At 38.2% G+C, this 14,381-nt stretch overlaps 1 protein-coding gene across 2 annotated transcripts in view; it reads left to right on the top strand.

The window, feature by feature from the left end:
* SUGCT (succinyl-CoA:glutarate-CoA transferase) overlaps positions 1 to 14,381 on the top strand; it is a 1,072,384-nt gene that overhangs the window by 50,254 nt on the left and 1,007,749 nt on the right. For both annotated transcript variants that reach the window (XM_049781877.1, XM_049781876.1), the window contains exon 6: positions 1,641 to 1,761. In XM_049781877.1, coding sequence (XP_049637834.1) covers positions 1,641 to 1,761 — 121 coding nt within the window. The remainder of the gene's footprint in view (positions 1 to 1,640; positions 1,762 to 14,381) is intronic.

Here is a 14,381-nt window from a genome sequence, read left to right as displayed (position 1 = left end):
GTTTGATTTACCCCTGAGCATAGTCAGGTATGACCCAGAAACCAAACCTCCTCCAAAATTTGGGAATTAAAATTTAGGCCTGGTTTCTGACAGTTATTGATAAACTGAATTATAGTTTAATCTTTTTCTTTTTATGAAATACATATAGAATTATTTGCAAAGAAATTATTGAGGAGCTAGAGAGATGGTATGACAGTTAATGTATTTTTTGCCTAGCATGAAGTTACAGCTACAATAGTAGGTGAAATTTATATTTGGTAGCATGAGTACAGAGCCACATATGGCTCAACCTCACCATCACCCTCAGAGAAAGAATAGTTTGAAAATTATGAAGGCACTTCAGAATTATGTTAAGATTTCTAACTGTGCATGATGTGATGAGGAATAAGGATGTAGAATAATAGACATTATATTTTTCATAAGTGTTTAAAAATGTTTCATGTATTCAGGGGTCTCAAACTCGGGGCCCGCGGGCTGCAAACAGCCCTCCATACAACATTTTGTGGCCCTGCCCTAGAGGAATCTTTTTTGGTTTTGTTTTGTTTTAGTTGTTTGGGTCACACCTCTCAATGTTCAAGGCTTACTAATGACTTTGCACTCAAGGGTCAACCCGACTTTGCCTCCTGTGGCCCCCAGGTAAATTGAGTTTGTTCTATGTACGTATGTACTTACTTTATATACTACGTTTTTTACCTATAATTCTGAGAACGCACTTAACCTAGCAGTTTCTTATAATTAAAGTAGTCATTGTTGGGGCTGGAGCAATAGCATAGTAGTTAGGACATTTGCCTTGCATGTAGTAAACACAGGTTTGACCCTTGGCATCTCATATGGTTCCTCAAGCCTTCCAGAAGTGAGTTCTGAGCACATAGCCAGAAGTAACCCCTGAGAGCTGCCAGGTGTTCCCCAAAACAAAGACAAAGTAGTCATTGTTTTATCTTTATTTAATTTGAAATTTCAATAACATAAAATGACAACAGGAGGCTGGAGAGATAGCATGGAGGTAAGGCGTTTGCCTTTCATGCAGGAGGTCATCGGTTCGAATCCCAGCATCCCATATGGTCCCCCGTGCCTGCCAGGAGCAATTTCTGAGCATGAAGCCAGGAGTAACCCCTGAGCACTGCCGGGTGAGACCCAAAAACTACCAAAAAAAAATGACAACAGAATCAAGATACCCAATTACAACAAGCTATATCCAAAGGGCACCTGTTACAATAGCAGTCCAGGGTGCAAAGGCAGGGTGGTATGGGATGCATGCTCGGAACAGGGGTCGAGGGAAGACAACACTGGTGGTGGGAATGGCCCCTATTCAATGTCACTAAGTACCTTAAATATAACTGTGAAAGACTTATAATTCACATTGGTCACAAAAAATTATTAAAAAATAAATAAAATTTAGGTGACATAGAATTTAGCTATTTAGAATTCTAAATATTTTAATTTATCTAAATTTGGAACTGTAAATATTTACAGTTCAACTTAGGTAAGCAAAGAATTTAAGTAATCATATTTCGTATCATTTTTCTGGACTAAACAAAAGTAAGTTTCAATGAAACTGATGAAATTGCATTTCTCCCATGGAGTTGATGAACTTTTAAGTCCCTTGAGAAGGCTGATTCCATCTGCATATCTTTCTTTAGCTTGCAGCTGTTTGTGATGTATTTGTGGAAAACTTTGTTCCTGGAAAACTTTCTTCAGTGGGCCTAGGATATAAAGACATAGACACGATTGCTCCTCACATCATCTATTGTTCCATTACAGGTATGTCAACCCCCAACACTGTGAGCTTTGATTTTCCATTTCTGTTCTTTCTTTATTTCTGTAGTAAATATCTTGCTAATAATGGTTTTCTTTTATTTTTCTGTTTTTGGGCTATACCTGCTGGTTCTCTGGCCTTACTCCTAGGTCTTTATTCAGAAATTACTCTTGGTGGGAGTCAGGGGACATGTGCAGTGCCGGGGATTGAACCTTGGTTGGCCATGTGCAGGGCAAAAGCTCTTCTCTGTACTATTACTCCAGCCCTCTTGTCATGGGTTTCTTGAAATTATTCTGCTTAACTTTACTTCAAAACCTTTTAAGCTAAAAATTAATTATTAAACATTTTACAAATATTTATTAGCTGCTTACATATCTTCTGTGAATTGTCTTCCTGTAGTTTTGCCAATTTTTGTTAAAATTTTAAAAACATTGAACTAATACTATTATTAACTATCTATGATAACTATAGGTGAAATATTAGTCAGTTTTAAGATTATATTGGGAGTCTTTGCTATATCCAAAAGTCTAAAAGTGTTACATCTGGTGAAGAAAAAAGAGCTAGAAAGCCTTCTGATTATTTAATGTATTCTGGTGAATTTGTGTATTTGGCTTTTTTTGAAGGGAAAGGGGGAAATAATTTTAATAATAAAATAATTACAAAATTACAGTATAATTTTATAATAAAATTATAAAACTATAAGATATTACGTTCTAGTTTCATTTTTTTGCATGTGGATATCCAGTTTTCTTTTTTTTTCTTTTTTTGGTTTTTGGGCCACACCTGGCGGTGCTCAGGGATTACTCCTGGCTGTCTGCTCAGAAATAGCTCCTGGCAGGCACGGGGGACCATATGGGACACCGGGATTCGAACCAAGAGTTTTCTTAACACCACTTATTGACAAGGTTTTCCTTGGTCTATTTTATGCATAAAGTTTCTCTTTATAGATTAATTGCTCATATATCTGAGGATTTATCTCTGGGCTAACAATTTTTTTGATTGACCTGATAGCCTATTTTTATTCCAGTAAAATATAGAATATAGAATATACAATGTTGAGTTCTTTGGCATTATATAGATTTATATAGTATAACTCAAAGCCAGGAAATGCAATACCTCCCATATTTTTCCCCATCAGATTTACTTTGAATATTGGGGAAATTTTATGATTGATTCCATCCAAATTTTATTTTATTTTTATTTTTAAGCAATTTTATTTTATTGATTGTTTTTTGGGCCATACCCGGTGATGGCTCTGTGCTCAGAAATCGCTCCTGGCAAGCTCAAGGGACCACATGGGATGCCAGAAATTGAACTGGGTCCCTCCTGGTTTGGCCGCATTCAAGGCAAACGCCCTACCATTGTGCTATCTCTCTGGCCCTGATTTCATCCAAATTTTATTTTATTTTATTTTAAATTTATCTTTTTTGATCAAAGTGGATTACAAATCTTTCACAGTAATATTTTAGGTACATAGTGATATTGAACCCCCGGGGGGTTCCCACCGCCAATATTGTCCTCCCTCCACCCCTGTTCCCAGCATATTCTCCATATTCCCTTCTTTTACCCCCCAGACTGCTACTATAGTGGTCTGCTCTGTGTCTAGAAGGATTCTCAAACTCAATTTGCCTGAGGGCCACAGGAGGCAAAGTCGGGATGATCCTTGAGTGCAAAGTCACTGGTAAGCCTTGAACATTGGGTGTGTGTGACCCAAACAACTAAAACAAAACAAAACAAAAAAAAGATTCCTCTAGGGCAGGGCCACAAAATGTTGTATGGAGGGCCGCAAACGGCCCGTGGGCCCCGAGTTTGAGACCCCTGGACTAGTATGCTGTAAACTGGATATTGATTCTGTTGTCGTTGGCTTTGGCTTTGGTGCTTAATTTTGATCCTTTTTTTTTTTTTAATTTCTACTTAATGTTCATCTGACTGTTTGGTCTCGTTTCCCTCCATTATTTCTCCCTCCATTAGTGGGGCGAAACAAGATGGCTCAAGTTGTGTGGTTTTGTTTGAAGGAAAGAGAAAATAATAATAATAATAATAATAATAATAATAATAATAATAATAATAATAATAATAGTAAATAAAATGGGGCAAAATTAAACAAGCAAAAAAAATGAGAGGAGTCCTTCTAGAGGCTATATCTATCAGTTTAAGAGCAGGGAGGGAAAAGGAAGAAAAACATAACAACAATACAAAAAATAAATAAATAGATAAATAAATAAAATAAAAGATTAAAAAAGTCAAGCAGAAAACTTGAAAGGCACCAAGGCGATATAGGCAGCCACCATACAGTAATCAGGATCCTGAAATAAAAGCAAAAAAAAGCCCATAAGAAAAAAAAACAGCAACAAACAACAACACTAACACAACTAAAAAATTTTTTTGATTTGTGCTTCTCTTTTTTTTTTTGCATAGGCTCAGTAAATGTTGGGGAGATTTGAAAGGGAATTCTCTTGGTCTAAGAGATACAGGGTTTCTCTGCCCTTGAAGTGTACTGTCTTGGGAATAACTACAGGCTCTGTACATGCTCTTTTACCCTCTCTAGGTTTTTCTGTGGTGTCTGGAAACTTTCTGTTCTATCGTGGGTGATAAAGTCATGCCTCTGTAGCTAGAGATCTTGATATTTGCACAGGTCAAAGGATAGATTCTTGGATGAAGTCTTTCTTTATGGTTCTTGGAGTTGTGATCCATCACTGCTGTTTTAATCAGTCTTCTGTAATTGGTGGTCTTGGTTTTTGCTTCAATCCTAGGATGAAGCCTAGGTCCATCCAAATTTTAATAGAGTTTGGTCTAAGTCCTTTAAGAATGTTATAAATTCATGTGGAAATTTTATTGGATCTATGTGATGTTTTGGCTAGGGTGATGATTTGGACAGTTTAGTTCTTTCAGTACTTTTTTTTTGTTTTGTTTTGTTTTGGGTCATACCCAATCTGTGATATCCTGTATGACTAATAATCTGTGACAACTTTCTTGATTTCTGGAATAGCAAGATATACAAAGTCCAATATTTGAACCTTTGAATCAGTTGTTGTGAGTTCTAGGCTCATTTAGGACATTTCCTGTCCCATTCTTGAATCCACCATTTTCTGTCTCCCATTTTTACAAGTTTTATTTTTGGGTCACACCTTGCAGTGCTCAGGGCTTACATCTTGTTTTGTTGCTCAGGGTTCACTTCTGGAAGTGCCTGGGAAACCAATGTCGGTGTCATCAGAACTGGAGTTAACTGCATGTAAATTGTGTATAAATCATGTACCTAAACACTTATACTGTGTCTCCAACCAGGATCTGAAACTATTTTTGCCAATTAATTAGTGAAGAAAAATGATAAAGAATTAGTTATCTTTTGGATTTGGACAGGAAGTGGATGAAGAGTCCCAGAGGACTCTTAGGGTTCTGAATTGTGCAAATTTGTGGAGGATATTTCCTACATGTGTTGCCAGTGATGTAAATAAAATGGTATAAAGAGAGGCAATATCCATCTCAGTCCACCTTAGTTACCTGGGTTAAGTGCCTGGGCAAGTTTAGGACAATGAAAAGACATTACCTCTACCAGTTCCACATGGCAGTTATCAAACTGTACTTCAGTCACACTGGTTCCCCCCAGATTGGAAGATGACTTCTGTAACACCAATTCCCCAAAAGCTGAAGAGTCCATGCTGAAGGAGGAATTGCTCATTGCAGGAAAGGAAAATCAGTCCTAAATTCTATCCAGGTTTTCCAGATCTCTTACTTTTTCTTAAAGAAAAGAATTTCAGGAGGACATGAATAGGGAATCACTTTATTTAGGAAATAAAGGGGAGAGAATGAGATTTTTGTACTCAAGAGAGAACACGGGTTTTTCCAGAATGGAAAGAGCCAAATACATGCCCTAAGTAGAGCTGCAGTGAGTCACAGGTGAAGAATACATGCCATAACATAAAGTGAGAAAGTACACATCTCAGTTAGAGATGAAGTCCACGGTCTTAGAATGGAGAAATCTGTGATTTTGCTTCTGCTTGTTACTTTATATACAGTTTCCTGAAGTGCTCTCTGAACAAATCTGATTCTAGGGTGGTTGCCAAGGGGTGAGTTTGAAACTGTTGATGGTCTTCTTTAGACATTCGTAGAGAGGAGTTTGTTATTTCATAGGGCCTTTCCTCCTAGAAGGTTCACCAATGTTCCTGACTCTGTGGCTTTCTGAGCACATCACATGTGATTTTTGTTTCAGAATCCTTCATGTCTTTGGGCTGGCCTAGGTTCTAGACAGATACACAATACTATTCAAATACACAATTTTAAATTCAATTTCAAATGCACAATTTTCAAATACACAAATACTATTTCAAATACACAATACTATTCCCTCAGTCCCCATCCTTCTGCCCGAGACATTAGTGACATAGGACTATGAAAAAAGAAATAATGTGGGTTGGAGGCAGAAGAGCAAAACTAGGGGGAATGAGTTCCATATAGGGCAAACTATGGTATTTAGGGTTTTCTGGTGGAAACAGCACTGTAGGCACAAACACCTATATAGAACTTTAAGTTTGAAGATTCAGTTGAGTTAAACATCTTTGTTCCCCTTCTTCTTGTCTTTATGATCTTGAACAGATGATCTTAATTCTTTTTTTTTTTTTTTTTTTTTGTTGTTTTTTTTTTTTGTTTTGTTTTTGGGCCACACCCGGTGACGCTCAGGGGTTACTCCTGGCTATGCGCTCAGAAGTCGCTCCTGGCTTGGGGGACCATATGGGACGCCGGGGGATCGAACCGCGGTCCGTCTCCTAGGCTAGCGCAGGTAAGGCAGGCACCTTACCTCGAGCGCCACCGCCCGGCCCCGATCTTAATTCTTTATAGACTTAATCTTTCCTGTCTGTGTGATCTTGAACAGATGACTTAATCCTTTTAACTTAACTTTTCTCTAAGCCTCTGCTTGCATAATTGTGAAAATAAGGTTATATAAATTAAATGATTTAATGAAAAAGAAAATTGAATGGAGTACCCGATACACAACTTCTCACTAAATATTGTCATTCTGATTCTGGATATGGGTGTTGCTGGTATGTTGTTTGGGTTCATAGCAAGGATGAGATATATTAGAAATGACATAAAGAATGAGAAGTGAAAAAAAAAAGAATGGGAAGTGGTCAAATATCAGGGAATGTCAAATTTGTTTCTGATAAGTTTAGTCTTCTGAGCTAACAAAGTCCCCCTGAACAACTTAATTACATAATACTGGTAGAAATACAGTTTCCTTCTCTGTTCTAACACAAGAAAGACATAGGGTTCCCAGGTGGATTATGTAAAGTGGGCTGGAGAGAGGCAGCAGCTTGGAGCAGGGGTGGGGGTGGGGAGGCTGGTGATTCTAAACTTCCCTCTTTAAACACCTTGGACACTGGGTAGGTGTCTGGGAAATTTAGGACTGATTAGAATTTGCAGTGAGCCCAATACAGTACAAACCTCATGTTTCATCAGCCTCAAGTCACAGTTGCTAAGCCATCATGAATACCATGTGTTCTGTCCAACATGGGAAATGATTCCTGCACCTGGTTTCTTGGAAAGTCATGGCGCCCAGGCTGGATTGAGGAACTTCTTTTTTTGCAGGAAAGGGAAGTCCTAAATCTGATCCAGAGTTCATTTGCCTTACCTCAACAGAAAAGAATTTTAGGAAAAGATGAATAGTGAACTTATTGGCTGAGCTTGGAGCTGTAATAGTCTTTCTTTGGGAGGGGCACACCTGGTAGTGCTCAGGGGTTATTTCTGACTCGGGACTCAGTAATCCATCTTGGCAGGATTGGGGGACCATATGGGATACTGGAATCAAATCTGGGTCTTTCCAGGGTCAGCTGCATGCAAAGCAAATGCCCTACCATTGTACTATTGGTCTGGCCCTGTTAATGGTCTTTTTTTTAATGTCAATTTTAAATAATTTTATTCAAATCAACATGTTTACTGCATAATATTTTACAGATTATATTAATGGAATGTAATGGTTTTCCAAACATAGGGACCCTTCATAATACATTTTCTAAAAAGTGAGTGATAGTAGTAATTTTTTTCTAAATATTATTAACATGTTTCATTTTCAGGATATTATTTATAGTTTCTTATATTCCTTTCAGAATGAAAACATTATTAAATTACCAATTAATGATTCAACATAGTCAAGTAATTTGTAGATCATAATAATCTAGATACGAATAAAAGGAACCTAAGCATTTACTTTAAAAATTAGTCAGTTTTTGTTTTAAATAAATAATCAGGAAGAGGGCCCGGAAAGATAGCACAGCAGTGTTTGCCTTGCAAGCAGCCGATCCAGGACCAAAGGTGGTTGGTTCAAATCCCAGTGTCCCATATGGTGCCCCGTGCCTGCCAGGAGCTATTTCTGAGCAGACAGCCAGGAGTAACCCCTGAGCATCACTGGGTGTGGTCCAAAAAACCAAAAAAAAATATATATCAGGAAGAATTTTAGCAGTCCATTTTAGATGGCTTATACCAGAATGTTTCCATTTTAGAGGAAAAAACATACCAAAGAAATGGACAACTTATTCATAGAATAAGTTATATATTTATTTATAGAAAAACAACATAGTAATGCAGTTTCCATTTTATAAGTTTGTCATGAGTTCTTATACCAGCAAATAACTATTTATTAATTCCAATTTCTTTTTTTTAATATTTTATTTAAACACCTTGATTACACACATGATTGTGTTTGGGTTTCAGTCATGTAAAGAATACCACCCATCACAAGTGCAACATTCCCATCACCAATGTCCCAAGTCTCCCTCCTCCCCACCCAACCCCCACCTGTACTCTAGACAGGCTTTCTACTTCCCTCATACATTCTCATTATTAGGACAGTTCAAAATGTAGTTATTTCTCTAACTAAACTCATCACTCTTTGTGGTGAGCTTCATGAGGTGAGCTGGAACTTCCAGCCCTTCTCTCATTTGTGTCTGAAAATTATTATTGCAAGAATGTCTTTCATTTTTCTTAAAACCCTTAGATGAGTGAGACCATTCTGCGTCTTTCTCTCTCTCTGACATATTTCACTCAGCATAATAGATTCCATGTACATCCATGTATAGGAAAATTTCATGACTTCATCTCTCCTGACAGCTGCATAATATTCCATTGTGTATATGTACCACAGTTTCTTTAGCCGTTCATCTGTTGAAGGGCATCTTGGTTGTTTCCAGAGCCTTGCTATGGTAAACAGTGCTGCAATGAATATAGGTGTAAGGAAGAGATTTTTGTATTGTATTTTTGTGTTCCTAGGGTATATTCCTACGAGTGGTGTAGCTGGATCATATGGGAGCTCGATTTCCAGTTTTTGGAGGCATCTCCATATCGCTTTCCATAAAGGTTGAACTAGACGGCATTCCCACCAGCAGTGGATAAGAGTTCCTTTCTCTCCACATCCCCGCCAACACTGTTTGTTCTCATTCTTTGTGATGTGTGCCAAATCTCTGTGGTGTGAGGTGGTACCTCCTAGTTGTTTTGATTTGCATCTCTCTGATGATTAGTGATGTGGAGCATTTTTTTCATGTGTCTTTTGGCCATTTGTATTTCTTCTTTGTCAAAGTGTCTGTCCATTTCTTCTCCCATTTTTTGATGGGATTAGATGTTTTTTTTTCTTGTAAAGTTCTATCAGTGCCTTGTATATTTTGGAGATTAGCCCCTTATCTGATGGGTATTGGGTGAATAGTTTCTCCCACTCAGTGGGTGGCTCTCGTATCCTGGGCACTATTTTCTTTGAGGTGCAGAAGCTTCTCAGCTTAATATATTCCCATCTGTTAATCTCTGCTTTCACTTGCTTGGAGAGTGCAGTTTCCTCCTTGAATATGCCTGTAGTCTCAATGTCCTGGAGTGTTTTGCCTGTGTGTTGTTCTATATATCTTATGGATTCGGGTTTGATATCGAGGTCTTTAATCCATTTGGAATTTACCTTCATACATGATGTTAACTGGGGGTCTAAGTTCAATTTTTTGCAAGTGGCTAACCAGTTATGCCAACACCACTTGTTGAAGTGGCTTTCTTTGCTCCACTTAGGATTTCTTACTCCTTTATCAAAAATTCGGTGATTATATGTCTGGGAAAAATTCTCTGAGTATTCAAGCCTATTCCACTGATCTGAGGGCCTGTCCTTATTCCAGTACCATGCTGTTTTGATAACTATTGCTTTGTAGTAAAGTTTAAAGTTGGGGAAAGTAATTCCTCCCATATTCTTTTTGCCAATGATTTCTTTAGGTATTTTAGGGTGTTTATTAATCCAAATGAATTTCAAAAGTGCCTGATCCACTTCTTTGAAGAATGTCACGGGTATCTTTAGAGGGATCACATTAAATCTGTTCAATGCTTTGGGGAGTATTGCCATTTTGATTATATTAATCCAGCCAATCCATGAGCAGGGCATTTGTTTCCATTTCCGTGTGTCCTCTCTTATTTCTTGCAGCAGAGTTTTATAGTTTTCTTTGTATAGGTCCTTCACATTTTTAGTCAAGTTGATTCTAAGATATTTGAGTTTGTGTGGCACTAATGTGAATGGGGTTGTTTTCTTTTTTTTTTTTTTTTGGTTTTTGGGCCACACCCGGTAACGCTCAGGGGTTACTCCTGGCTATGCGCTCAGAAGTCGCTCCTGGCTTGGGGGACCATATGGGACACCGGGGGATCGAACCGCGGTCCGTCCAAGGCTAGCGCAGGCAAGGCAGGCACCTTACCTCTTGCGCCACCTCCCGGCCCCGGGTTGTTTTCTTAATGTCCATTTCTTCCTTATACTATTGTTGTATAGGAAGGCCATTGATTTTTGTGTGTTAATTTTGTAGTCTGCCACCTTGCAATATGAGTCTGTTGTTTCTAGAAGCTTTTTGGTAGAGTCTTTAGGGTTTTCTAAGTAGAGTATCATGTCACCTGCAAACAGTGAGAGCTTGACTTCTTCCTTTCCTATCTGGATTCCCTTGATATCTTTTTCTTGCCTAATTGCTATAGCGAGTAATTCCAGTGCTATGTTGAATAGGAGTGGTGAGAGAGGACAGCCTTGTCTTGTGCCAGAATTTAGAGGGAAGGCTTTTAGTTTTTCTCCATTGAGAATAATATTTGCGACTGGCTTGTGATAGATGGCCTTAACTATATTGAGAAAGGTTCCTTTCATTCCCATCTTGCTGAGAGTTTTGATCAAGAATGGGTGTTGGACCTTATCAAATGCTTTCTCTGCATCTATTGATATGATCATGTGGTTTTTATTTTTCTTGTTTTTGATGTTGTGTATGATGTTGATAGATTTACAGATGTTAAACCATCCTTGCATTCCTGGGATGAAACCTACTTGATCGTAGTGGATGATCTTCTTAATGAGCCATTGAATCCTATTTGCCAGGATTCTGTTGAGGATCTTTGCATCAGCATTCATCAGGGATATTGGTCTGTAATTTTCTTTTTTTTTTTGTAGATTCTCAGTCTGGTTTTGGTATCAAACAAGGTGATGTTGGCTTCATAAAAGCTATTTGGAAGTGTTCCCGGTTTTTTGATTTCATGAAAGAGTCTTGCCGGGATTGGTAGTAGTTCCTCTTGGAAAATTTGAAAAAATTCATTAGTGAATCCATCTGGGCCTGAACTTTTGTTTTGGGGCAGATATTTGATTACTGTTTTAATTTCCTCAATAGTGATGGGGGTGTTTATATATGCTACATCCTCTTTATTCAACCGTGTAAGACTATAAGAGTCTAAGAACTTATCCATTTCTTCCAGGTTCTCATTTTTAGTGGCCTAGAGTTTCTCAAAGAAGTTTCTGATTTCCCTTTGATTCTCTGTCATATCAGTAGTGATCTCTCCTTTTTCATTCCTTATGCGGGTTATCAAGTTTCTTTTTTTTGTTAGTTTTGCCAGTGGTCTATCAATCTTGTTTATTTTTTCCAAGAACCAACTTCTGCTTTTGTTGATATTTTGGATTGTTTTTGGGTTTCCACTTTGTTGATTTCTTCTTTCAGCTTTGATATTTCCTTCTGTATCCCTATTTTTGGTTCCTTTTGATGAGCACTTTCTAATTCTATGAGCTGCGTCATTAAGCTATTCAGGGAGGCCCCTTCTTCCTTCCTGATGTGTGCTTGCAAAGCTATACATTTTCCTCTCAGTACTGCTTTTGCTGTGTCCCATAAATTCTGATAGTTTGTGTATTTATTATCATTTGTTTCCAGGAAAGTTTTGATTTCCTCTTTGATGTCATCTCGGACCCACTGGTTATTCAGTATGAGGCTGTTTAACTTCCAGGTTTTAAAGTTTTTCTTCTGTGTCCCTTTGGAATTCACATATAATTTCAGAGCCTTGTGGTCAGCAAAGGTAGCCTGCAAAATTTCTATCTTCTTGATATTATGGCCCACTCCCAAGAGGTTTAGGAGACAGGACAGGAGACAAACACACAGGCAGCACTCACAATTTCTGTTAATGGTCTTTTAAAAGTCTCACCATGGTCTTTTTTCTAGTGGAGAAGCCTTTCCACCCAGGGAACATACTCTGTGCCCAGAATTTTACCTTTCATTGGTTTCCCAGGTCTCTCTGATGTGCCTATATTTGCAAGCTGGTTTAGATTTCATATAAGGTCTCTCTAGCTACTACCTATATTTATATATTAACTATATTCAGTATATATTTAGTGAGGTAATGGTAGACATTCTACACTATGAGTATATTAAAGAACAAATACCTATGGTCTACATCTCATTGTATTTAGAGAGAGGTATATTTTTCTTAATACGTCACATAGTGGTGTTTCATGGACAATAAAATTTAAACTTCTAGAGAATTCCTTGTAGTTGATGTTATTTTAACATTTTTATCTGATAATTATGACATTTAAATATATTTATATATTAAACATTTAAACATCTTTTACTAGACTAGAACTCTTTCTGGGCAGGGACTATACTTTAGTTTTCTGTCCTTAGCTGGGAAACCTAGCCAATAACACAACACTTAACACAGTTGGCATCTTTAGAGTGTATTTTAAAATGAGTGATTATAGAAGACTTTATTTTCTTTAGGAGGATGGGATCTCAAAAGTAGGTGACAATGAAGAATGCAGAACCACAGAAATAAATGGTGTTTCAAAAAAGATCAGGGGAAAGTAAATGATATTAGGCTAGCACATGCAATGACCAAATCATGTTGGACTGTGCTAGCATGATTTTGGATTTGGGAATTTGGACTTTATTTTGTAGGTGACTTACAAATTAGACAGAAAAATGCTGCTTGCTGATTGATATTTTGGATAGGTCAGCGGGTGTCACAAAAGGAGGAAACCAGAAACAGGAAGCTTCTAAAACAGTCCTGGACTGTTTTAGAAAGACTCATATTTCTTTTCTTGCCAGATCAAAGTGCCTTCTGTTGATTGCTTAGAAACCTCGAGGCAGTCTTTTAACTCAGCTGCCTAACTACAGCTGCCTTGTGGAGCAAGAGTTTGGGCCTGGAACCATAATCGCCTGCTGAGGGTCCTTCCCAGCCTCTTGACTGGGGATACATGAGTAGGATTTGAAGCGTAGGAGTTCAGTTTCTTTTGGAGAGAGTCGATAGCTTCTCACAAGTTTTTTCAAAGGGGCCTGTGACCTTGACATTTTTAACTTTGACAATGTTAAGTATTGTATAAGGTGTTAATAATCACAAAAAACTGGTCAGGCTGGGAAAATCTACACCTGCCCAGTGGTTCCCAACTGTGAGAAACTGTGAATATTGCCTGTGCGTGTTTTTCCACTGTCCTGTCTCCTGAACCTCTTGGGAGTAGGCTGAAAAGGGCCCAGAAAAATAGCTCTCCCAGAGGCTCATTCATGGGACGGAATGCCAAGGAACTGTGCCCAACCATGAAAATCGGCTACCTGCAGTATTCTGCAGAAAGGCAGGTCTCCTATTTGTGACGTCAGGCTGGGAAAATCTACACCAGGCCAGTGGTTCCCTACTGTGAGAAACTGTGAGTGTTGCCTGTGCATGTTTTTCTACTGTCCTGTGTCCTGAACCTCTTGGGAGTGGGCTGAAAAGGGCCCAGAAAAATAGCTCTCCCAGAGGCTCCATAAGAGCATGATCGCTCCGCTTCGCTTTGCAGCTGTGCGCTCTTTCTAACAATGAACCCCATCACAACATGCAGAAAAAAAATCACACTACAATCATGACAATGGGGAAAACCTTGCAGGCAAACACCATGCACAGAGAATGACCTAAAAAATTACAATCATTTGATTAACCTCTCGGATAAGGAGTTTAAAATAGAAATATGGAAGTTGTTTTTAGAACTCAAAGCATATATCGATCTGAACATTACACAAAGACAGAAATAAGAAAACTCCAAATTGAAATAACATATCTGAAAAACACGGTAGCTCAACTGAAAAACTCAGTGGATGGCCTCTCTAGCAGGGTAAAAGCAGCTGAGGACAGAATTGGCATGCTGGAAGATGAGATGCAGAAAAACTCAACACAGCAGAAGAAACTGGAAAAGAACCTTAAGACAAATGATCAGGCAATGGGAAAAGTACTCAAGGAATGTGAACAGATGAAAATAGAAGTCTTTGATAAACTCAACAGAAATAACATAAGAATCATTGGGGCTGGGAAGGTAGCGCTAGAGGTAAGGTGTCTGCCTTGCAAGCGCTAGAGTAGG

Source organism: Suncus etruscus, chromosome 10 (genome assembly GCF_024139225.1).
Source record: "Suncus etruscus isolate mSunEtr1 chromosome 10, mSunEtr1.pri.cur, whole genome shotgun sequence".
Lineage (NCBI taxonomy): Eukaryota > Metazoa > Chordata > Mammalia > Eulipotyphla > Soricidae > Suncus > Suncus etruscus.
The sequence above is the reverse complement of the archived record's forward strand: the minus strand, read 5'-3'. Positions and strand labels throughout refer to the sequence as shown.